This window comes from Zingiber officinale, chromosome 2B (genome assembly GCF_018446385.1).
Source record: "Zingiber officinale cultivar Zhangliang chromosome 2B, Zo_v1.1, whole genome shotgun sequence".
NCBI lineage: Eukaryota > Viridiplantae > Streptophyta > Magnoliopsida > Zingiberales > Zingiberaceae > Zingiber > Zingiber officinale.
The window spans coordinates 62,065,537-62,091,130 of record NC_055989.1 but is presented as its reverse complement, the minus strand read 5'-3'; the positions used below and the strand labels follow the sequence as shown (position 1 = coordinate 62,091,130).

The window sequence follows — 25,594 nt, the reverse complement described above, 5'->3', positions numbered from 1 at the left end:
TCTTAGGATGTCACACTCTTGAAAATAATCTTTATCGCTGTTAGGGAGCTCTTATAGGGGCATAGGTTTCTTTTGAAGATAAAAAAAAGGATGATGTTGATATGGAGCGGCATCAAATATAGACAAAATTAGGAGTTGAGGCTGAAGGTGGGTCAAAGAGATCATGGGAGATGACGTTGAGACGGAGAGATAATGTCGAGATTGAAACTACGCCTGTGGCTAGCTTTGATGCTAGAAAGGAGTCCGTATATCAGAATCCGGAGTAAATCGGTGCCGGTATCTAGGAGTGAACCAGTATCAGGATTTGGGAGTGAACCCGGTGTCAGTATCCAGTAGTAAACTAGCGTCGAGAGTGAATTGGTATTGGGTCTGATAAAGGGATTTTAAAAATTGATATGTTATTGAACAAACGTGAGTCTTTGGACTGAGTTAAATGAGCCTCCGCTTTATTTTGACTTTGATCTGGACAATTGGAGTTCGAAAGCAACAGCCGTGTCACTAAGCAAACACTGATGATCACTAAGATGTCTCTGGTTGGCGGCCGTCGCCGCAAGTAGATCTAAAAATAGTTCTGCAGTAGATTCTGACGATCTCGAATAGATTTTATTGAATATTAATCAACCTATTGGCTGCAGGTCACAGAGCTGCGAGAGAGGGAAGCGAGGATAGAAGTACGCGCCGCTGAGCACGCTCCAAGCTACCCTCTTATTCGCAGCCTCCGTCGCATGGATCCCGTCCCAGCTCACGTAATTCTCCGGATTTCCGCACGCCGTCGCAGTCACCGTCTTCCCGTCGATCACCTTGCTGTTCCCACACAACACCCGGGTGTCAAAATTGTAAGCCCCTCCGCCACTCCCGCAACAAGCTCTGATCCCGTGAAGAAGGCCATGGCTCCTGGGATTCCGGAAGAGCTCCAGTTTCACAGAATGGGTGTCCACGAAGACGATGGTGGCAGCCGGCATCGAGCTTCGCACATACTGGAGAGTATCGTTCAGCAGATCATTGTAATCGGCGACGGCATTGTTGTAGGACGTTATGCAGCCATAGACGTCCAGATCTGAGCTATTGTGCGGCAGCTGTGATAGGAAAGACGGATAGCAGCCGATGGGAGCGAGGTTGAAGACCATAAATGTGCGCCCTCCTACCGTCTCATAAATCTCCTGTACGCCATGAATGCAAATGAAGTTTCCATGGAAAATGGAAAGGGGAAAGTGTTCTACTTACCTTGATGGACCACGCGATCTGAGACGCGACTTGGAGGAGGAACTGCTTCACTCCGGCGATCCCCAGCAATGCGAGTTGGGAGGTGAAATCGTTCTGGCCGATGTCGAAAGTGTAAAGTGCTTCACTGAAAACAGAGCTCGGAGGAAGCTGCTCTGCAAAGGCAAGTTCATTATCAATTAGAGCGATCGATTTATATAATTTGATTTGAATCAGTCCGTCGTATACCGTTTCTTGTGGAGGCGGCGCGGATGGATTGAGTCCGGAGATCCTTCATCTGGTTGAGTTGAATCCCCAGCGAGAAGGGGCTGATGCCGGTGACGAACAGGGACGTGTTAGGAAGGAGCACCGTCGACGCCAGCGTCGCGAAGTTGGCGCCGTGCCTGAAGTTCGACCCGATCGACTTCAGGTACGGACTCAGGAACGGGAGTCCGAGAGCGGAGGCCAGGAAGTCGATGACGAGGCGGCCGTCGGAGGCCCGGCCGGCGGGAGCCTTGAAGTAGGTCATGCCGAAGGGGCCGGGCTGAGCCGGGAAGGCGGCCCAGAAGCCTCCGGTGTCAGAGTTGGAGTCGCCGAAGTTGAAGATAGCTGGGAATGCGCATTTGGCTTCGGCGACGGGCACGGCCAAGCAGGAAAGGAGGAGAATGAGGAGGAAGGTCCGCATGACGATGATGGTGAAGTGTTGTGGATGGAGTGGAGAAGTGGAGAAGAGATCACGTGGAAGGGAGGACTAGGGATCAAGGAGGACTTACGTCTCCCAGGAAAGGATGTAACCACGGTCATCTGAAAGTCGATCAAATGGCTAAGAAACGTGATGAGTTGTTTTCCCAAAACATATGTCCTTGTCTTATTATTGTAAATTTGCCCTGCCGGTGAATTTAAACTTTATTTGGAGAAGAATAAACTAAAGAAAATGAAACATAAGAATTAATAAGTTTTAATCTTCTTTATCTATTAAAAGAAAGGTTTTTTACATGTTAATTTATTAATATAAGGAAGGGAAAGAAAAATCTAATATATATTTTTTATTTCTATTTTAAATATTAATTCTTAATCAAATTAATATCTAATTTAAAAAATTAAAGATATTTTTATAATTCCCTTTTAACACATGTTTCAACCTACCTCTCTCTCAAATAAAGAGAGCATGAGATTCACCTTTTTACTTCTCTGTTTCCCATCCGTTACCGAACCGTTCCACCCCGTCCAAACAGATGCGCGGCAAGGTTGAGATAAGTTTTGACAGCTGGTGAAGGTCCACTGTGAAGCAGTGGATTTGCAGCGCTGGATCCGTCGTTGTGATGGAGATTCTTTTTACAGGCGTGTAGGTGTGTAAATGAGTTATGTCGTTCGTGAGTTATTCGTAATTTGATTTGATAAAAATTTGTTTGAGCTTATTTAATGAAGTTCGTTAAAATAAATAAATCAAACTCAAGTTTCACAATATTCGACTCGTTAGCTCGAGAATATATTCGTTAAATTCATAAATTAATTTTTAAGTAAAAAAATAATAATTTTGATCTTGAATTTATAGATTTTACATTTTACTTATAAAAAATATAAACAAATATATTAAATTTATTTATTAGAATAAAATTATAAATTTTAACAAGAATATTATAATTTTTAAAAATATATAATTTAATTTTTTAATGAATATTTAAATTTATAATTTATATTTATTAAGCTCGTTTAGACTCGATAAAAGTTCGAATAAGCTCGTAAGTCATGAATATATTCGTTAAATAAAGTTCGAACTCGACTCGATTATAAACGAACTAAACTCAAACATCTAAGAATTCGACTCGGCTCGATTACACTCTTACAGGCATATTTCAGCTTCAATATGTGATTTCTGATCTTTCTGGTCAATGATGCAATTGCTACCGTTAGTGTATATATTTGAGCTCGGGCTAGCATGCAGTGGTTACAGATGGTTTAAGTGATTAATTAAAAATTTAAGATTTGAATTTTAATTATCGTATATTACAAAGATTTTTGTTAATGAGATGATAAATTTAAAAACATTAGTCATTTGGATGGATATTTATTAATACTTTTAATTTATCTTATGATTAATAAAAAAATTTATATAATTAAATTAATTAATTCTAAAAATTAAATATTTAAAATTTTCTTGTATTTTATATTTAAATTTGTGTCAGGCAAGCTAACAATTCCTACTTATACTTTTCATCTATATCCCTACATATGCCTCGGCACATCCAGCTCATTCCAAGTAACGGCAAATATATTAAATTATATGATCCTCCTATGTTATTTAATGACTTTATCTTTTACTATAATTTTATGGGTGAGATTCAAAAGGGTGACCCTTTTATTAGAATCATATTTATTTATCATTTATTATTAGAAGGACATCTCCTACATTTCATCTATATCCCTTTTGATGATAAATAAAAAAGGATGCTCTTCACAAGTTCAATAAAAAAAGACTCAAAATAGAATAAAATCTATATAATTTATTTCACTAAGTGGACTGAGCAAATGTAGTATGGATATCAGAATAATAGTTTTATTACAGTGGATTATATTTTTTTTTATATTATTGGACTATTATACTTACTATATCATTATCTATACTTAAATAAATTTTATTTTATTATTATTACTAACTAATTTTTGTTGTCTTCCTCTTTCTTATTTAATATACATATTTATCATATTTTCATATTTTCTAATTAAAATATTTATTGGTCATCAAAGTACATATTTATATCATCTTAAATGTATTTCTCGGAGTTAAGAAGAAAAAAAAAATCGTGTAGAAGGAAATAGAACTAGGGTTTATTAAGAGGAGGTGAGGGAAGAGAAGGGAAAATAAGGGAAGCACCTCACAATCTATTTCTAAATTTTTCTTCATCTAGTGAAAATTAATATCTATGATAAATCTATCATCTTCTAATTAATTAAGCCGGTGAATTTATACCTTATTTGGAAATGAATGAATAAAAAAAAAAATGTAAGAATGGGTAATAATGTGAAAAAAAAATTCTTATACATATCAATTTAGGGGGCAAGAAGGAAAGATAATCCATTATATATTTTTTTTCAAATTTTATTCATATTTAAACATATTAATTTTCAATCAAATTAATATCTAATTTAAAAAATAAAAATACTTTCAGAATTTTATATATTTAATTTTCATTAACAATTTTATATATTAATACGTTTCAACTTTTCTATCTTCAAAGATAAAGATAAAGGGAGCATAGATAGTATACCTGTTTTATTGCCCCACTCTTCTCCGTGCAAACATATAATTGTGAGGAGGTGCGGACTGTCTCCTCTGGGATTTTTTTTTAAAAAATAATAGTAGTATATTGATTGATTGATTCCTCATCATTAATTAAATTAATTATATATTTAAAAAAATCCTTGACCTAGGTTATTCATTGATAACACTTTTATAAAGAAATATCACAATTTAAAATATTAAATATTTAATTTTAAAAATAAAATATATAATAATAAATAGATAAATTAAATGTAGAACATAAAGTTATTAGGTTGTAATAGTTGTAACAAAATTTCATATTAAAAACACATAAAAATGATCATGAACTTATAAAGGAAAGATATCTCCATTAGTATAAGATTTTTTTGGTAGAGTTCAAAAATTAAATTATAAGGGTTTAAATTCAAAATAGACAATAACATAAGATATCTGGATTTTTTTAGTCCTAACAATTAAAATGATCATGAACTTGTAAGGAAAGATATCTCTATTAGTGTAAGATATTTTGGATAGAATAAAAAAAATCATGAGGTTAGAATCAAAGTGGGACGATTATAATTGGATCAAGCTCAAACTAAATCTAATAGGTTCGGTAGGCAAATATATAATAATTATATTGGTTCAAACTTTTAATTAAGATTGATTTGATTAAATTATGATAAACTAAATTTAAAATTAAATGAGTTCAATTGAATTAAAATAAATTATAATATTTTTTAAATAAAAAATTATTTTTTCTCCATACACACATTGCTATCTTCATCCTGTCATATGTCATCCTCAATATAAAAATACTAAATATTATGAGAAAATTATATTATAAATAATTTTTTAACTTTGATTATAGATAAACTTACAAATTAATGGATTGTCATTTTCAACTACAATATATAACTAAGATTAAAATTTTCATTTACCTCCTTCGTGTTGGTCCTGAGACGGATTGACAGGGGCGTTAGGGACGAGCGTATTCGTCTTTTTTTGCCACAATAAGATTAAAATTTTTAATTTAAATTTATTTTTGGCTCTATATTTAAAATTTAGACTTTAAATTGTAAAATTCGACTAATACTAATGTTTAGTTTTTTTTTAAATTGCCCCTCATTTAAAATCCTAGCTACGCTTATAATTGAGACCAGTTTTGACAGCTGGTGAAGATTCACTGTGAAGCAGTAGATTTGCAGCGCTGGATCCATCGTCGTCGTGATGGAGATCCATTTTGCAGGCGTGTTTCACACAGCGTTCACGGCGGGTTTAACTGAAACCCCAGATGATAGGCGGATCCCGAAGAGTTAATCCACGGTGGTGGTGGAATATGGACATTTACAATTGTTAGCTCTCTAAAAAGAGTTTTTTTTTTATTTCAATATGATACATCAATAATATAAAAGTTTATTGAAATATTTTCAATGGTTAAAATTCTAAATGAATTTTCTTATGATTCAATTCATAGTATGAATTGTATGATTTTATACATATTACATCAAATTCGAGATAAAAAAATATATTTATATTTTTACTATTGCTCTTAAACTACAAATTTCAAACCTCACCTCTACACTGATTCAAAATTTTTTATTCAATTTTTTAAATTTTATAAATTTTTTATAAATCTTACATTTCCACTCATATTGAAGATGCCCTAATACAGCTAGCTGCTGAGGGTTTATATTTGAGCTCGGGCTTCAATACAATGATTAGATTCTCTAAGTAAATAATTATACATTTAAGATTTTAATTTAAGATATGATAAATTTAAGAAAGTTTGGATAGCAGTAAAAAATTCCTACAAGACTAAATTGGCCATCTTCAAAATTAATAGGCTAGAAAATTAATTTTCCTATCGTTTATATTTTAATTTGTGACTTACAAGCTAACAATTCCTACTCATACTTTTCATGTATATCCCTTTGCCTCGGCACCTGTAACTCATTCCAAGTAACGGCAAATAAAATAAATTATATGATCCTCTGTTATTTAATGACTATTGTTTACCATACTTTTACGGATTTAGTTTTTATTTATTATTAAAAGGACAACCTTTATTATATCTAGGTACATTTCATCTATATCTCTTTTGATGATAAATCATACCATCAAAAAGGGTCTGTTTGACCATTCCAATAAAAAAAAGACGTTATTCATTTTGATTTAAATATAAATAATAATATAATAAAAAATAAAATTCAATAACATACAAAAATTTATATAATTGATTTCACTTGGTGGGGGGATAGAAGTCTTGAACTAGACACTAGCTGCTGCTGTGAAGTATATGCATAAAAATCAAATTTGAATTCGAACAAGTAGATAAGTTTGGTAAAGAAAAAAAGTTAGTTGGGTATAATTTAATAATTTAATGAAGGGAAAAATATTTTCAATCTCCCTTTATGTTCTATCAAGTTATATTTTATCTCTTGTATTTGAAAAATAACACTTAATTTCTTTTGTCCAAAATCAAATGTATAAAATTATAAAAGATAATTAGATCATTATGTTTTTGATTTTTTTTATAATATTTAGAGGAAAATAAATATATTGAATTAATGTGAAAAATAATTATATATATTTTCGGGGTCGGTTCTTTAATTATTGATTAACTAGATCGATGATTTACACAGTACACAGACAAATATATATATATATATATATATATATATATATATATATATATATATATAGTGATGGTCTCCTTCGTCACTCGCTCGGAACTATGGTTGATGTCGATTGGTTGGTGTATTCACTCTCAATGTCGTACAAAGCAAGGCTTGTTAGTTGAAGGTTGATATTGTCTGTGTTACCCTCTTTGACAGTAAAATCAATGATGAACTGAGATGTAAGGTTCGCGTGCTTGAATGAGAAAACAAAAGAGTTTGAAGAAGACGAAGAAATTTTGCATTCGCGTAAGAAAAGAAAATTATACCTTAATCTATTTTCACGGAACCTTATATAATTGTAGACAAGGTCAGATCTAAACTTTTAAATTTATGGGGAAGTGAAGAAAATAATTATTATATATTGTATTCGATGACTACGCAACTGAGACGGCAAAAATACATTTTAAACTACTTAATTTTATTTTCTTCATATAATTAAGTATTAATCTTTTATATATGGTTGGAAATTACATACAATTTATTAATTTTAATTAGTAAATCAACAGTGCACTTGTTGAAAATATCAAGTAGGATTTTCAATTATCTAAAATTAGTTCATATATCAATAAAGAAAATATAAATAGACATAAATTATCAATAAATTTAATAAAAAAAATTTCCTATTAAAATTATCAAAAAAAAAAATATCAAAAAGATAAGGTGATAAATATCTTTTATAATTTTTTTTTTAACATTTTACTTTGATCAAAGCAAGTTAAATATTATTTTTAAAATAAAGGGGTAAAATACTACTTGATAAAAAATAGAGGGAAGTTACCGATATTTTTCCTTTTAATTAATGGTAAAATAATTTAGTTGTTGTACAATTATATGATCCTCCTATATTATTAAAATTATTTTCTATTATATTTTTATTTATATTTAAATAAAATTTATATTACTTTATCTTTTCTTCTGTTTTTGCTAAAACATGGTCAGATAAAATTGGCTCATTTACCACCACTAGGGATGAAAATTCAGTTAAAATTAAATTGAAGTAATCCAATCTAATGAAACTGATTTTTTTTTTAACTTATCAACTAAATTTTTAAAAATAATTAAATAAACTAAACTAATAAAATATTGATTAATCCGATTCAAATTAATTAAAATTTTCTAGTTAAGGTCTATAAATTCAGTTTTATATAATAAAATTTACTTTCGATCTAAAAAAAAATAAGATCTAAAAATTTGATTTGGTAAAAAAAATTAGTTTATTCAATGTATTCAGTTGAACCATATAAGAAAATATAAACCTAATCCGAATCAAATTAATCAAATTAATTAATTTTTTTAATAAAATGAAATTCTAAAGAAACTGAGTTGATTTTAAAATTCAATCCGTCACAGTCTCCTGTCAATCCGTCTGAGAGTCAACACTAATAAGATAAATCATGGATGATTATTAGCCCTTAGAATAATGAGTAATGTATAAGAGAGTCATTTACTTCGACTTTATCGAGATTCGAAGATTATTTTGAATTCCTTGGATGTGGTGGTAAGAGAGTACGTTTTTAAATAATTAGGATTTAATTTTTACGTATAACACATTTACAATAATTAAACTATTGGTGATGCTAAATCGTCAAACCAGGAGCCACCATAGTTCTTAAGAAAGATAAATCTATCGCTTCTTACAAAATTGGACTCATTTTTTTTTGTATATGTTTGTCATATCTTTGCCCTATTTGAATATTTTTCAGCTTCCAGTGAATCTCTTGGAGTCCCTGACTACTAGATTGATAGCTATAATGCAAAACTAGTTATTGAGCAAACTACTCATCATTCTTTTTTGTTGCTCATCTCACCTTAGTCGTCAATATATTATTTTCCCTGGTAATAAAATTAAAGTTGGTGAATTGTTAGTATTAGCCCTAGTACCAATTATGAGATGATTATAAAGGACTCATTTTGTATCATATATCACTATTAATAAAAAAGCAAAGGTTATGGTTATTATATTTATTGCAGTTCAGTATCGATTAAATAAATATAATAATGTCCTTGGGTGGTAGGTTCTTATCTACAATATATCAATTGATTAAATTGATAGTGAGACATTGTAGAGAACACTATTCTTAACTATTCCTAGTCGAGCATTAATATACAAGGATAATATTAATGCGTTGAGACTAGCATGCATGTCAACGGATGACTTGATCTCACACGTCATGGATATGAGATATCAGGTTGACATATGAGTATATATTAGAGAATATATACTGAATGACCCGCCATGAAGATATTTCATGGATCGTCGTATGAGTATCATAAACATTCTCATGTGACTATTGGTATGAATAGTCCTTAGACCTGAAATCACTACGATTCCCTACATAAGGAGTTGTATACTTTGGTATCGTCAAACGTCACCCGTAATAGGGTGGACTATAAAGTCGATCACTAGGTATGCAATGAATTATACGGAGGGATGTGAGTGATGTAGATGAGATCTATCCCTTCCATATGATGGAAGCGATATCTGTGGGCCCCTTAATTAGTAGGACACAAGAAAGCATGACCATGTGTAAATGAGTCAATATAAGATATTGAGCTTATTTTTGATAGGTGTGTCTACTTGGAGATCAAGAAACATAAAGATTGATAAGAGGATGACACGGTCTATGCCTCATTAATCAATCTAGATATCAAGGATAGAAGGACCAAGTCATACATGATGATAGCCACGGACAGGTTAGGTCGGATCTCGACTTTCTCGTCACTTGGGTAGCAATGATGTCTTTCTAGATGTCACTCATTGTTTATGTATCGCAAATGGTGATTTGGGTACATTGCCAACGTTACGAGAGCCTATAGGGTCACACACTAAGAACAAGTTGATATGGAGATAGGTTCATGTGATGAATCAATGGATTAAGTGTAATCCAAATTTGACTCATTGAGTTAAACTCAAAGGGATCCAATTGTTGGATTGAGTTCAATTGCATGAGAATCAATGGGTTAGACTCATTGTGTGAACTTGAGTTCACTAAGAAAGTTGAATGGTCAAAATTCAACCATTGGATTGAATGGTTAATTTTGAGCCATTGGATTAGAATATGAAAGGGTAGAGACTCTTGGTATGCCATGGGATGGATATATAAATCATTTTGAAAGTGATTTTCATTAGTAGTGAATGAAAAAGACCCTTGGCATTCTTCTTCTTCCTCCTTCCTCATCTTGGCCGAACACACCCCTTTAGGTTGCTAGCACAACCTTGTGTGTTCTTCTCCATCTTGTTGAGTTTGTGAGACAAACGAAGACAAGGCTTGTTCGTGTGGATACCATAGAGGCACGGACGCTTGAACGCGCTGAGATCTGCATCTGAAGAAAGGTTGCTGTCGAGATTCCGAAGGGCACGCAACAAAGGTATAATCCTATCATGTAGCTTAGTATAGATTATGAATAGAAAATTGTTTTCTTCCCTTCGCATGGATCCGCTGGATAAGAGGATCTAGTAATTTTTCTGCTGCGTTTCCATGTCTTTTGGCGCACTAGATCCTATAACTTCGCAAGTGGCTCTGATACCACTGTAAGGCAATAGATTGCTAAACACGCAAACACGCAGCGGAAAAAATCTATTTCCTCCAGAAGATCCATGCGAAGGGAAATATAATCTTATACTATGTTAGATCTAAAGACATGATAGAGTTATACCTTTGAAGCGTGCTCACGATCTCCCGACAGCTCGGATCACAGCACGATCAATTGTTCGCACCTCTACGGTATCCACACGAACAAGCCTTGCCTTCGTTTGTCTCACAAACTCAACAAGATGGAGAAGAAAAACACACAAGGTTGTGCTAGCAACCCTTGATGTGTTTCGGCCAAGAAGAGAAGGAGGAAGAAGAAGAAGCAAAGGAAACTTTTCACCTTCTCATCTAATGAAAATCTATCAAAAATATCATTCAAAATGATATTTATATCCATCTCATGGAATACCAAGAGTTTTGACCTTTCATCTTCTAATCCAATGGCTCAAAATTAACCATTCAATCCAATGGTTCAATTTTGACCATTCAACTTCCTTGGTGAACTCAAGTTCACCCAATGAGTCTAACCCATTGATTCCCATGCAATTCGACTTAATCCAACGATTGGATCCACTTGAGTCTACCTCAACAAGCGCAATTCGGATTACACTTAATCCAATAATCCATCATATGAACCTCTCTCCATATCTACTTGTTCTTTGTGTGTGACCCTACACGCTCTCGTAACGTTGGCAATGTATCCAAATCAACATTTGCGATACATAAACAATGAGTGACATCTAGCAAAGCATCATTGCTGCCCAAGTGACGAGAAAGTCATGATCCGACCTAACCTTTCCGTGGCTATCATATTGTATGACTTGATCTCTCTATCCTTGATATCTAGATTGATCAATGAGGCACAGACCGTGTCATACTCTTATCAATCTTTGTGTTTCTTGATCTCCAAGTAGACATACTTAATCAAATAAACTCAATATCTCATATTGACTTATATACGTATGGCCATGCTTTCTTGTGTCCTACTAATCAAGGGGCCCACAGATATCACTTCCGTCATATGGAAGGGATAGATCCAATCTACATCAATCACATCCCTCCGCATAATTTATTGCATACCTAGTGATCGACTTTATAGTCCACTCTGTTACGGGTGACGTTTGACGATACCAAAGTATATAACTCCTTATGTAGGGAACCGTAATGACTTCATGTCTAAGGACTATTCATACCAATAGTCGTATGAGAATGTTTATGACACTCATACAATGATCTATGAAACATTCTCATGACGGGGCATTCAGTATATATTGTCCAATATATACCCATGTGTCAACTTGATATCTCATATCCATGACTTGTGAGATCAAGTCATCCGCTGACCTACATGCTAGTCTCAATGCATTAATATTGTCCTTGTATATTAATGTTTGACTAGGAATAGTTAAGAGTAGTGTTCTCTACAATATCTCATTATCAATTCAACCAATTGATATACTGTAGATAAGAATCTACCACCCAAGGACATTATTATATTTATTCAATCGACATTGAACTGTAATAAATATAATAGCCATAACCTTTTCCTTTTATTAATAGTGATATATGATACAAAATGAGCCCTTTACAATCATCTCATAATTGGTACTAGGGCTAATACTAACAATCTCCCATTAGCACTAGTGCCAATCACTGAGGTATCGAATACCCATTGACCTAGTGTGACCATCATGCTTTCCTTGTGCCAAAGCCTTGGTTAAGGGATTCGCAATGTTAGCATCGATCGGGACTCTGCATATTCTCATATCTCATATATCGATGATCCCTCGAATTGTTGTAGTATCCAATACCTAAGACCACCATTTAAGTACAATTCATGCCCTAACTATGATCTAGAATCGTCCTTGTCAATTTGGAAGCTTACACCACTGTAACCCTTTACAGCAACAACTGTAACCCTTTACAGCAAGCTCTTCATCGCCTCCAAATATCAAGAAATAATCTTGAGTTCTTCTCAAGTACTTAAGAATATTCTTGACTGTTGTCCAGTGAGCTTCACTTGGATCTGACTGGTATCTGCTCGTCATGCTTAATGCATACGAGACATCTGGATGAGTACAAAGCATGGCGTACATGATCAACCCTATAGCAGATGCATAAGGAATCTGATCCATGCAATCCGTTTCTACCTTAGAAGAGGGGCATTGAGTGTTCGAAAGACTCACACCATGTGACATAGGCAGGAATCCCTTCTTGGAATTCTCCATGGCAAAACGTTTAAGCACTTTGTCAATGTATGTACTCTGGCTTAGGCCAAACAATTTCTTGGATCTATCTCTATAGATCTTAAGACCTAAAATATAGGCTGCTTCACCTAAGTCTTTCATTGAAAAATAATTCTCAAGCCAAGTCTTCACTGACTGAAGAGTAGGGATATCATTTCCAATGAGTAGTATATCATCTACATACAATATAAGAAAGATAACTATGCTCCCATTAACCTTCTTGTAGACACAAGGTTTATCTTCATTCTTAATGAAACCAAACGTTTTGATCGCATTATCGAATCGAAGATTCCAGCTTCTAGAAGCTTGCTTCAATCCATAAATGGATCTTTGCAACTTACAAACCTTTCCAGCATGCTCTGGATCTACAAAACCCTTAGGTTGTGTCATGTACATCCTCGAGTAGATTTCCGTTAAGAAATACGGTTTTGACATCGATCTGTCAGATCTCATAATCATAGTAAGCAGCAATAGCAAGCATGATCCGAATGGACTTGAGCATCGCAACTGGTGAAAAGGTTTCATCATAGTGTATACCATGAATCTGCTTGAATCCTTTATCCACCAATCTACCTTTATAGGTATGCATATTTCCATCCATGTCAGTCTTCACCTTGAAGACCCACTTACACCCAATGGGCTTAATCCCTTCAGGTGGATCAACCAAAGTCCATACTTGGTTAGTGTACATGGATTCCATCTCGGATCTCATGGCTTCTAGCCATTTCTCAGAATCTGGGCCCTGTACAGTTTCCTAATAAGATGTAGGCTCACTGAAACCAATAAGCTCTACATCACCATGGTCAGAGAAGAGAAATGAATATCTCTCAGGTTGACGACGAATCCTATCAGATCTGCGTAGAGCATGTGCTACTTGAACAGGTTGTTGCTCCGCAACTTCTTATGGTGTAACAAGATCCTGATCCACAACATCTTGTGGTACCTGTTCAATTTCCATCTCGGTGTCAGTACTAGTATCTTGAACTTCTTCAAGATCGACTTCACTCCCATCAGTTTTTCTAGAGATAAATTTCCTTTCTAGAAATACACCAGTTTTGGCAACAAACACCTTGCCAAGTGTGAGATTATAGAAGTAATATCCCTTTGTTTCCTTGGGATATCCAACAAAATATCACTTGTTTGATTTAGGTCCTAGTTTATCTGAGACTTGTTGTCGAACATAAGCCTCACAACCCCAAATCTTCATAAAAGATATATTGGGACTCTTCCCTATCCATATCGTATATGGTGTGTTTATGACGGCCTTGGATGCAACTTGGTTAAGTATAAAAGCGGCTGTCTCTAGAGCATGTCCCCAGAAGGAAGTAGGAAGATCAATATGACTCATCATCGATCGTACCATATCTAATAAAGTACGGTTCTTCCTTTCTTTCTGATACACCATTCCATTGTGGTGTTCCAGGTGGAGTGAGTTGAGATATGATCCCACACTCAATGAGATGATCATGAAACTCTTGGCTAAGGTATTCCCCACCTCGATCTGATCGAAGCATTTTAATACTCTTACCAAGTTGGTTTTGTACTTCATTCTTGAATTCTTTGAACTTTTTCAAAGGATTCTGACTTGTGTCTCATCATATACACAACCGTATGTACTGAAATCATCAATGAAGGTAATGAAGTAATGATAGCCTCCTCTAGATGCTATTCTGAAAGGGCCACATACATCAGTATGTATGAGTTCTAACAAATCATTAGCCCTTTCGCCATGACCACTAAATGGAGTCTTTGTAATCTTGCCTCAAAGGCAAGATTTGCATATCTCATATGATTTAAAATTAAAGGAGTCCAAAAGTCCATCCTTATGGAGTTGGGATATGCGACTCTCATTTATATGACCTAAGCGACAATGCCAGAGATATGTTTGGTTCAGATTATTTGACTTGAACCGTTTGGTATTTATGTTATAGATCGGGTTTTCAAAGTCTAGAACATAGAGTCCATTTATCAGAGGTGCACTACAATAAAACATGTCATTTAAATAATTAGAACAACATTTGTCCTTTATTATAAATGAGAATCCCTTCTTGTCTAAACAAGAAATAGAGATTATGTTTTTGGTTAAAGCAGACACATAACAACACTCTTCCAGTTCTAAAACAAGCCCAGTGGGCAAAGATAAGGAATAGGTTCCTACAGCGACAACAACAACTCTTGCACCATTGCCTACTCGTAGGTCCACTTCGCCCTTTGTCAATAATCTACTATTTCTCAGCCCCTGCACATTAGTTCAAATGTGATACGCACATCCGGTATCTAATACCCATGATGAAGAAATAGATATATTGACTTCTATAACATATATACCTGAGGCGGAAGTCTCACTTCTCTTCCGTTTTAGATCCTCTAGGTACCCCTTGAAGTTCCTCTTCTAGTGTCTGGTCTCACCGCAGTGGAAGCAGGTCCCTTCCTTAGCAACCCCGCCTTTGGGTTTCAGTGCATGAGTCTCGCCCTTGCCTTTGGCTTGGGTCTTACCCTTACCTTTAGGCTCCCACTTGCCTTTGCCTTTAGATACCATCAAAATGGAACTAGGCTTTGCCTTCTTAAGGTTGATTTCAGCAGTTCTCAACATGCTTAACATCTCAGGCAGTGGTTTGTCAATTTCATTCATATTGTAGTTCATGACAAACTGACTATAACTGTCAGACAACGATTGCAAGATAAGATCAGTGGCCAATTCTTGGCCTAATGGAAATCCCAACCTTTGCAGATTCTCCACATACCCGATCATTTTAAGCACATAAGGCCCTACGAGAGTTCCTTCTTGCATTCTGCATTGAAATAGTACTTTAGATATCTCAAATATCTCATGCCTTGCTTGTCCTTGATACAGTTGTTTAAGATGTTCAACCATATCATAAGCATCCATGTTCTCATGTTGCTTCTGAAGCTCAGAGTTCATGGTGGCGAGCATGAGGAATGACACATCTACTGCATCATCTTGATGCTTCTTGTAAGCATCTCTATCATCTCTAGTGACATTAGCAGGGGATGCTTTAGGAATAGGCTGCTCTAGGACATACAGTTTTCGTTCTTGCTTGAGGACTATTCTCAAGTTTCTATACCAGTCCAGGAAATTAGCTCCATTGAGCTTGTCCTTATCAAGGATAGATCGCAAAGAGAGGGTATTTGTTGTACTTGACGACATGGTAATCTACAACAGTGAAATACAGGTCTTAGTATCATATATCTATTATTTAATTAGACCTTTAATTAAATGATTCTCCCACTAAATTCTAAATCTTGATAGAAGCAAGTCACCACTAGTTCTATACCCATAAGCAAAGACATTCTAGTGGGACAAGATCCATATTATACCTCATCTTGAGTTAGCTTTGGCTAATCGCCCAAGACTTGTATAAATAGGCAGGCAACGTGTACCAATCGGACAAAATCCATATTATACCTTATCTTGAGTTAGCTTTGGCTAATCGCTCAAGATTTGTATAACTTAGGTAGATAACGTTCACCAATTACATCCTATGTAACTCTTGTATCCTTAGATGAACAACACTGTTTATTCGTTTTCCCATCTTATGAAATCCATATTATAATTCATCTTGAGTTAGCTTTGGCTAATCACCCAAGACTAGTATAATATAATTTACTTCTTATGGGATATGCCTTTAAGTTCTCAATCCAATTGAGGTAACTTAATTAAGTCATACCCAAAGGTCGATAGTCGGACATCATAATTGTCCTGTCGCACTCTACCAAGATAAAACTGATAGATCGGATGCGAGCGATAGAGGGGGGGGGTGAATATCGCTTCTTTTAAAACTTTTCTTTTACTTTTAAATCAAATTTATGCAGTGGAAATAAGGAAAGAGACAAAGTCGTTTACTTCGTTCGGAGCCTAGCTCGACTCCTACTCGAAGGCCCGCGGTCCTTGACCACACCGATGGGCAAAGCACTACAACCCTTCTTTCCGAAATCTTCGGAAAGAAGCAGATCGTATAAGTACAATGAAATAAGATAGTAACAATCCTACTATCTTATTTTAATTTAAGTGTAATATGAAAATAAATATATCGACAATAGTATATTTACCGACAATATTAATTTAAGTGCGTAGGATGTAGCTTGGTCGATACTTCCGGACGGAGTGACTTGCTGAGCTGTTGAAGATGTGTAGCACGCACGTGAAGAAGAGCTTTTTAGTTGATCGAAGAGTTGTCTCGCCTCAAACTTCGAGCCTCATTTTATAGGTTCCTTGGGTGTTCGGTCAACCGATCCCACTGTTCGATCGGTCGAACCCGCTCCTTCCTTCCTTCCTGACTGGAGTTTGACGCTGGCTTGATCTCTGGCAATCAATGCTCTTTAAGGGTTCGGTCGACTGAACCTATTTTTCGGTCGACCGAACGGGTTCCTTCCCTGTTCATCGAAATCTACTAAGATCTTCATTGAATGTCATATTTAATGCTGATTGGATCAGTCGACCGATCAGCTCATTTCCATTTTGCTTCTGATCGATGGTTGTGAGCTGGTCTATGTTGAGTCACCAGGATTCGGCTGAGCTATCTTATTGTTCGGTTGAACTATCTTATTGTTCGGTCGACCGATCAATGTTTGATCTGACTCAGGCTCTAATCTGGTCTGAACTGAATACTGCTTTGATTTTGCTTTAATTTATTCGGTCAACCGATCCAATCGAAACTGCAGTACAGTGTTAAGCAAAAACTTCTTGCAAAATAGACGTTAGAACAATTATAATGCAAGAGTAATTATGAAAGACAGTAGAACTATCTTGATCTCAACTTGGAAACCTTCCCGGTTTCTTCAGTTGGATCAGCGACTTAAGGTTGTTCCCTTCGGGAACCCGACCTCACTGTCGCTCCTCCAGTTTGTTTACCTTAACCTACCTGCCAAACTTTGATCCTCCAGATCTAGTTTGGACTTTTCACTCAGCCTTGATCGGCTCCCCAGGACTTTTCTCTTGATCTTCGGTCCTCCAGACCTCTCGATCACACTACCAAGCTTCGGGTCCCCTCGAACTATTTGGAATTGCACCTGGGTTCCACGATCTGCTAAGATTTCTCCTGCCTAGCCTCCAACTAGGTCTTTCCCGGTTGAGTAAACATCCTGCACACTCAGTCAATTTGTTAGATCATAACAAGACTTAACTTGAACCTTTGACAACATCAAAACTTAGGTCTGATTCTGGTGCAACTTGCACCAACAATCTCTCCCTTTTTGATGTTTGGCAACTAAGGTTCAAAGTTAAGTTAACAATATGCAACAATCAACAATTAAATAAAAAAGCAATTTAACAGTTAATACTCCCACTGAGTTAAACAACTTCCCCTGAATTCACTATCTCTCCTCCTTTGACACACATCAAAAATAGGGGAAGACCAACAAACCAGAAGGGTTGAAATGTATAACAATTTTAACTAAGTGTTCAAAAATTACTTGAAATGAAAAAGTTAATTTTGAGATTCAAAAATGTTTTTAACTAAGTTAAAAAGCTACAAAAAAATTTGAAAATATTTTGAAAATTTTTACTAAGTTATAAAGCTATAAAATAATTTTGAAAAGAATAATATTCCTAAGTTAAACAGTTATTTTGAAAAAAAGAAAAAATATTTACTAAGTTAAAAATAATTTTGAAGAGACTATATTTTGAAAAATTTTCCTAAGTAAAATATTTTGAAGAGAGTAAAGTTTTACAAAGGAAAATAATAAAATAATTTTACTAAGTTAAAATTTCTAAAAGCAACTTTCAATGTGATTAAAAAATTAGTAAGTAAAACGTTTTGGTTCAAATGTTTGAAAATGATTTTGCCACTAAGTAATAATTTTGAAAAATGATGTTATAGAAAGTAAAAATTAGTAGGTTTAGTTTGAAGCTCCCCCTGAAATTGATAAGTTCCTAAAAGTCCAAGCATGGGTAGTAAAATTAAGGAAAATTTGTCCTTATGATGAAATGTCCAACCTTTGTTCAAGGCTAACTACCACAAGATAGTAGCTATTGACTCAGGTAGGTCAATTTGAGTATTCAATACTAACTAGGTTTTTACTAGCTAGTTAACCCAAATTGATTCATGTATGTTGTTTAAAGCCCAGATTTATAGAAATGCACTGACATAAGCATATGAAATCTTAGGCTAGGTCCTAAGCATCTCACTCATTCTAAGTTATCAAACAAGCAATCCTACTGTGCTTGTGAGATGTTGGCTTCTAGAACTATAGGATCATGCAATTCTACAGTAGAACCTAGGCTATTCCAGAAAAATAAAAATAATTTGAAGAAGTTTTGAAAACCAAAATTTTGAAAGAGGGATTTTTACAAAAATAATTGTTGAAAAATAAACTAAGTAATAATTTTCAAAATAAAAGAAAAACTAGTCTATAAAGCACATCCCTAGTTGTCGTCTTAAGTTACTAAATTCTGCTTCAGGTAATGACTTAGTGAAAATATCTGCTAAGTTAGATTTAGATATATTGAAGTTCAACGCCCCCTTTTGAAACATGGTCCCTAATAAAATGATGTTTTACTTCTATATGTTTTGTTCTAGAGTGATGAACTGGATTTTTAGTTAGATTTATTGAACTAATATTATCAATGTAGGTTTTTACATTTTTATAATTTAAATTAAAATCTTTTAAGGTATGTGACATCCATAGTAATTGGGCTATGCATTCACCCATCGCAATGTATTCAGCTTCGGTGGTTGATAATGCAACACATTGTTGCTTACGACTAAACCAACTAACTAAAGATGATCCTAGCAATTGACATCCTCCACTAGTACTTTTTCTATCTAACTTATACCCGACATAATCAGAATCAGAATACCTGACTAAATCAAATTACGAAGTTCTAGGGTACCATATTCCTACATTAATAGTTCCTTTTAAATATTTAATAATTTATTTAACCAATGATAAATGGGACTCTTTCGCACAAGTTTGATATTGGGCGCACATACTGACAGCAAATAAAATGTCGGGTCGGCTTGCCGTTAGATAAAGTAAACTTCCTATCATGCTTCGATATAATTTTAAGTCAACAGATTTTCCATTTTCATCACTATCAAGATCAATATTACTTGCCATAGGTGTTTTAATTTCTTTGGAGTTTTCCAAGCCAAATTTTTTAATAAGATCTTTTGTATATTTAGTTTGATGTACATAGTTACCATCTTTAGTTTGTATAATTTGAAGACCTAAGAAGTAGTTTAATTCACCGACCAAACTCATTTCAAGTTCATTTTCCATTAAAGTGACAAATTCTTTTAAGAATTTTGAGTTGGTTGAGCTAAATACAATATCGTCAACATATACTTGAGCTATGAAAATGTCAGAATTAAAGGTTTTAATAAAAAGTGTAGGATCAATTTGTCCTTCTTTAAACCCTTTTGATTTTATAAAACTAGACAGTCTTTCATACCAATCCCTAGGTGCCTGTTTTAGTCCATATAAAGCCTTTTTTAGCTTAAATACATAGGTTGGTTTTTTTAGATTCTCAAATCCGGGTGGTTGACTAACATAGACTTCTTCCTTAATATAACCATTTAGAAAAGCTGATTTAACATCCATTTGATATAACTTGAAACCTTTAAATGCTGCATAGGCTAGCAACATTCGAATTGATTCAAGTCTGGCTACCGGGGCATAAGTCTCGTCGTAATCTAGTCCTTCAACTTAACTGAACCCCTTAGCTACTAGACGAGCTTTATTCCTTAGGATTTCACCTTGATCGTCTAACTTGTTCCTTAATATCCATTTGGTGTCTATAATTGTCTTACCTTTTGGTGGAGGTACTAAATCCCAAACTTGACTCCTTTCAAATTGATTTAACTCTTCTTGCATTGCAATTATCCAGATAGGTTCTGTTAATGCATCACTTATGTTTTTAGGTTCAATTTTAGATATTAATACTATTTGACTTAGATTTCTAAAGGCAGATCTTGTTTGAACCCTTAATTCAGGATTTCCTATGATTTGGTTAATTGGATGATTAGGGTTAGATTTTATTATTCTTGGATTAGTGTTTTCAGATTCTTTACGTGGTGTTAAGTCTTCTTCTTCTTCGTGATTAACTGGATGATTAGGATTTGAACCATATTGAGTAATATGATCATTTTCATTAAAGGTTACATTGGTAGTTTCTTCAATTTTCAAAGTAGATTTGTTGTAAACTCTATAGGCCCTACTTGTAGATGAATACCCAAGAAAGATTCCTTGGTTAGTTTTTGAAGTAAATTTGCCTAAGTAATCTTTAAGATTTAAAATGTGAACATTACAACCAAATACTTTAAAATATTTTATATTAGGAATTTTGTTGAAATAAATTTCATAAGATGTTTTATTTTAATCTTTATTAATTATAATTTGATTTTGGACATAACAAGTTGTATTAACAGCTTCAGCCCAAAAATATTTGGTATATTATACTCATTTAACATTGTTCGGGCAGCTTCTTGTAAGGTTCTATTCTTATGTTCCACTAAGCTGTAATAACCCAAATTTTCTCATTACGAGTCCTAATAGTACTCATAAATAATTAGACATGCTTTAGAAATATTCTAGAGATTTTTAGAAATTTTTAGAGTATTTTTATGTAATTTTCGGAGTTCTTTTGGTATATTTACCAAAAGAAACAAGGTTGAGGAAAAAAGAGACCAGGCCAAGGATCGAACCAGAGACCCCTAGTTAAGCAAAGCATTAAGTAGTTTCAGATGACCAAGAACCCAACAAGGTCGTGCTGATCAAATAGAGGGCGGAAATAAATTTACGTGGAAATGGATAACAGAAATACTTAGGTATAAAGAGAGATAAGTTAAGAGAGGAATTAGGTTTTCTCTCTGGTCCGAAACCTTTTCTCCTCCCCTCGCGCACGGTGTCGGCTCCTCTCGGGCGGAAACGAAGAAGGAGCTAGGGCTTCGTCTCCGGCGGCCGGCAAAGACCCAATCCGAGGGCTTTTCACATCTTCACGATCCCTTCGTCGAGGAGAGCACGTAGACGCGAGGAGTCGCTGGAAATTTTGAGCTTCTCCGAAAACTTAGAAGCATCTTTTCGGTTGTAAGACCAAGAACAAAGGTAAGCGCTTCTCACCTGCAGTAGGAGTAGCTCTCGCATCATTGTTTCCTTATTTATTTTGAAGCATGCTGTAAAGAGGGCTTCTTTTGAGCTTGCTGCCGAGAATCTCAAAAGAAACTAAATAAATTGTAAAGGTTAGGCATGCGGGTTAGATTCCTCAGCCTTGTAATTAGTATTTCAGATTTTGATTTAGATTTTTCTGTTTGTGACCTTAATGGGCATGATCGGTTCATATAGAGCCTTGCAGTTTTCGGTCTTGTTGCCAGGCAATGAGCATGAAATGGTTTAGATTTTTAGTAGGTGGTCTTAGTTTCATTGTTACTGTGGTGAACAGAAATGGCATATATGTATGTAGCATCTCAATTTTAGATTTGCCCTTACTGCTTGGTTCAGTTTGTGCTATGCAATGAATCTGAATAACCCTTGTGAGATTACTGTTTAATTTCCGAGGCATTCTTTTATTAGAAGTATTAACAAGTAATAAGTATTTTACTTGAAGTGGCTAGTACCCGACTTTTGAGGTTGTCGTTAAACAAATCCAGGTGATCGGTTCTAAGGTCTCGGCCCTGGTAAGACCAAGGTCTTCACCCTTGTAGGACTGTTGGTTCGCCACCCCAGTCTCTATTAGGGAGCGCGCTTTGGTACTACGCCTGGCCCAAGAGGAAATTATCATTATTTTGAAGTATAAAAGTATAAGTTTTGAACAAATGAAACAAGCTTTACATAGTTTCTTTTAAGCTTCCAGCAGGCTTTAGCACGAACAGAGGAGCTTACTGTTAGTTTTGTTGTGCTATGCATTAAACATGAATAGCCTTAGTTTCGAGAGTGTTCAATTAGACCTTAAGTAGATTATTTAGACATGCAACTTTGCTTTTCCGTGGAACTCTTTAGTAGGAACAACTTGTATGTTAACCATGCTGTTAGATCTTTTGATACTATTTCTGTAACATGCAGTTTGAGACCTCTTCGTTGCCTAGTTTAGCATTTCCGTTACAGATTGCTTTTATATTTTCCACGAGCAAGAACAGCCACTAAATGCATGTTAACTTTTGATCCTTTGCTGGGTTGTAAATAGGTGGGGACAGTTTTTCTTGTAGCAGTGCAGTTTTGTCCGTTTGTTGGCTTGATAGAGGGGAACGACTCTATAATTTGGTATTGCAGTTTTCGGTTTCTCTTGAAACTTACTGGACGCAGACAGCCATGTGTAGTTGCATTTTAGTTTCAGATTTCATTTAAGTATTTCGATTGGCTTTTTATTAAGCATTTAGTTTTAATTTTGTGGTAGATGTATATACATATGCACATTGAGTTTTGTGAGTAGATAGCGCTTACTAAGCATCCGCTTATAGTTGCATTTCCTCTTACTGCAGATAAAGGAAAAGGAAAGCTATAGTGAAGGAAGGCGACAAGGAGATGTGGGATGAGTGTGTGATGACTGATGAATGGAAGCCTTGGGACATTTCACAAAAAGTTTATTAAGATTCTGTTTAGAGTGATAGGGAACTTAGATGGTTTAATTCTTTTTGCACTGATGAAATTGTACTTTTCGTATTACTGATTCTGTTCATAGAATTCTTTCATTTCTATTGCTATACAATTAGTCCCATTATTTGAGTCGTATAGCTGTAGTATGCATGTGCAGATTGGTATTCAGTTGCTCTCTTCGTTTTTCGGGCAGAGTATTGAGATGAACTATCTACATCCTTATGTTTCAGCTGCTACTTTCTTTCGTGTTTCGTGTTCTGAAAGTTCTAAGTATTATTATCAACATATGAGCAACACTAGTTAAGTAAAGTTTATAGTTAAGTAACGGCCACTCCCTTAGACTAGCTAAGAGGAGGGTGGGGTCGTTACAGGTGCCAGAGTTTTAGTGCAAAGACCACAGCTGCCAACTCAAGATCATGAGTGAGGTAGTTCTTCTCATAGTCTTTGAGTTATCTAGAAGCATAAGCTATAACCTTCCCCTCTTGCATGAGAACAGTGCAGGTGGCTAGAGTTGGTTAAAGATTATGACTGTGAAATCCTCTACCACCCAGGTAAAGCTAACAAAGTGGCGGATGCACTAAGCCGAAAATCCAGTGCAACCCTGATGTTGGCATTGCCACTGTAGAAGAAATTGTCAGACTTTGGAGTTGAAATTATTTATGGGCAACTCTCGACGTTGACCTTAGAGTCAACCCTGCTCGAGGATATACAGAGAAAGCAAAGTGAAGATCCAGATATCCAGAAGATCAAGCAAGGGATACAAAGAGAAGAAAATTCAGAGTTTCGGGTATCAGACAGTGGAATCCTCTATCAGGGGAGCCGCCTTTGTGTCCCCAATGATGAGGAATTGAGAAAGAAGATTCTAGAAGAAGCTCATAGTACACCGTACTCCATGCATCCTGGTTCCACCAAGATGTATCAAGATTTGAAACAGAGATTCTGGTGGTCTGGACTCAAGAGAGATGCAAAATATGTCAGTACCTGCCTGACATGCCAGGGAGTCAAAGCAGAGCACCAGAAACCAGGAGGAGTCCTATAACCCCTCCTAATACCAGAGTGGAAGTGGGAAGAAATATCCATGGACTTTATAACAGGTCTTCCAAGGACCACTAATGGGTACGATGCGATATGGGTGATAGTGGACAGGTTGACAAAGTCTGCCCATTTTCTAGCCATCAAGGTGTCCCACTCTATAGAGCAGTTGACCCAGCTATATGTTAAGGAAGTGATCAGACTTCATGGAGTCCCGAAGTCGATTGTTTCCGACAGAGATGAGCGCTTCACCTCTCATTTTTGGGAGTGTGTTCAGAATGCATTAGGCACCAAACTCGAGTTCAGTACAACCTTCCATCCCCAGACTGATGGACAGACAAAACGAGCAAATTAGATTTTAGAAGACATGCTCCGAGCTTGTGCATTAGATTTTAAGGGCAGTTGGTGCAAGTATCTGTACTTAGCTGAATTCGCCTACAACAATAGCTACCAGGCCACTATCAAGATGACACCTTACGAGGCACTATATGGCCGAAAGTGCAGATCACCCATATGATGGCTGGAGGCTGGAGAAAGAAAAGAGATGGAATCAGAACTAGGCAGGCAGACTGAAATGATAGATGAAACCACTCAGGCTATCCAGAAGATCAGACAAAGAATTGAGACTGGCCAGAGTAGGCAGAAAAGTTATGCTGACACACGCCGTAAGCCACTTGAATTCCAAGTAGGGGATTCAGTCTTCCTCAAAGTTGCTCCTATAAAGGGTGTGATGAGATTTGGAAAAAAGGGCAAGTTAAGTCCCCGCTACGTAGGACCCTACCTGATCATAGAGAGGATTGAGAAAGTAGCTTACAAGCTGGACTTACCACAAGACATGTCAGCAATACACAATGTATTTCATGTCACCATGCTAAAGAAGTGTCTCCACGACCCTAGTCAAGTGGTTCAGCCTCAGTCAGTGCAGATCCAGGAGGATCTTAACTATGAGAGCAGACCTACACAGATAGTGGGAAGAGAAGTTAAGAGACTAAGGAACAAGGAAGTACCACTAGTGAAGGTCATTTGGCAAAATCAGAAGCGCGAGAAAACTACTTGGGAGCGTGAGGATAGTATGAGACAGAGATATCCAAA

The 25,594-nt window shown here is 35.4% G+C and overlaps 1 protein-coding gene across 1 annotated transcript; it reads right to left on the bottom strand.

The window, feature by feature from the left end:
* Positions 1-425: 425 nt before the first annotated feature.
* On the bottom strand, positions 426-2,074 carry LOC122045692 (GDSL esterase/lipase At4g01130-like). The gene is made up of 3 exons (XM_042606024.1): positions 1,450-2,074; positions 1,225-1,376; positions 426-1,160 (listed from the first exon to the last, which is right to left on the bottom strand). The coding sequence occupies exons 1-3, from the start codon at positions 1,883-1,885 to the stop codon at positions 618-620; spliced, it is 1,131 nt and encodes a 376-aa protein (XP_042461958.1). The 5' UTR covers positions 1,886-2,074; the 3' UTR covers positions 426-617.
* Between the last annotated feature and the right edge of the window lie 23,520 nt (positions 2,075-25,594).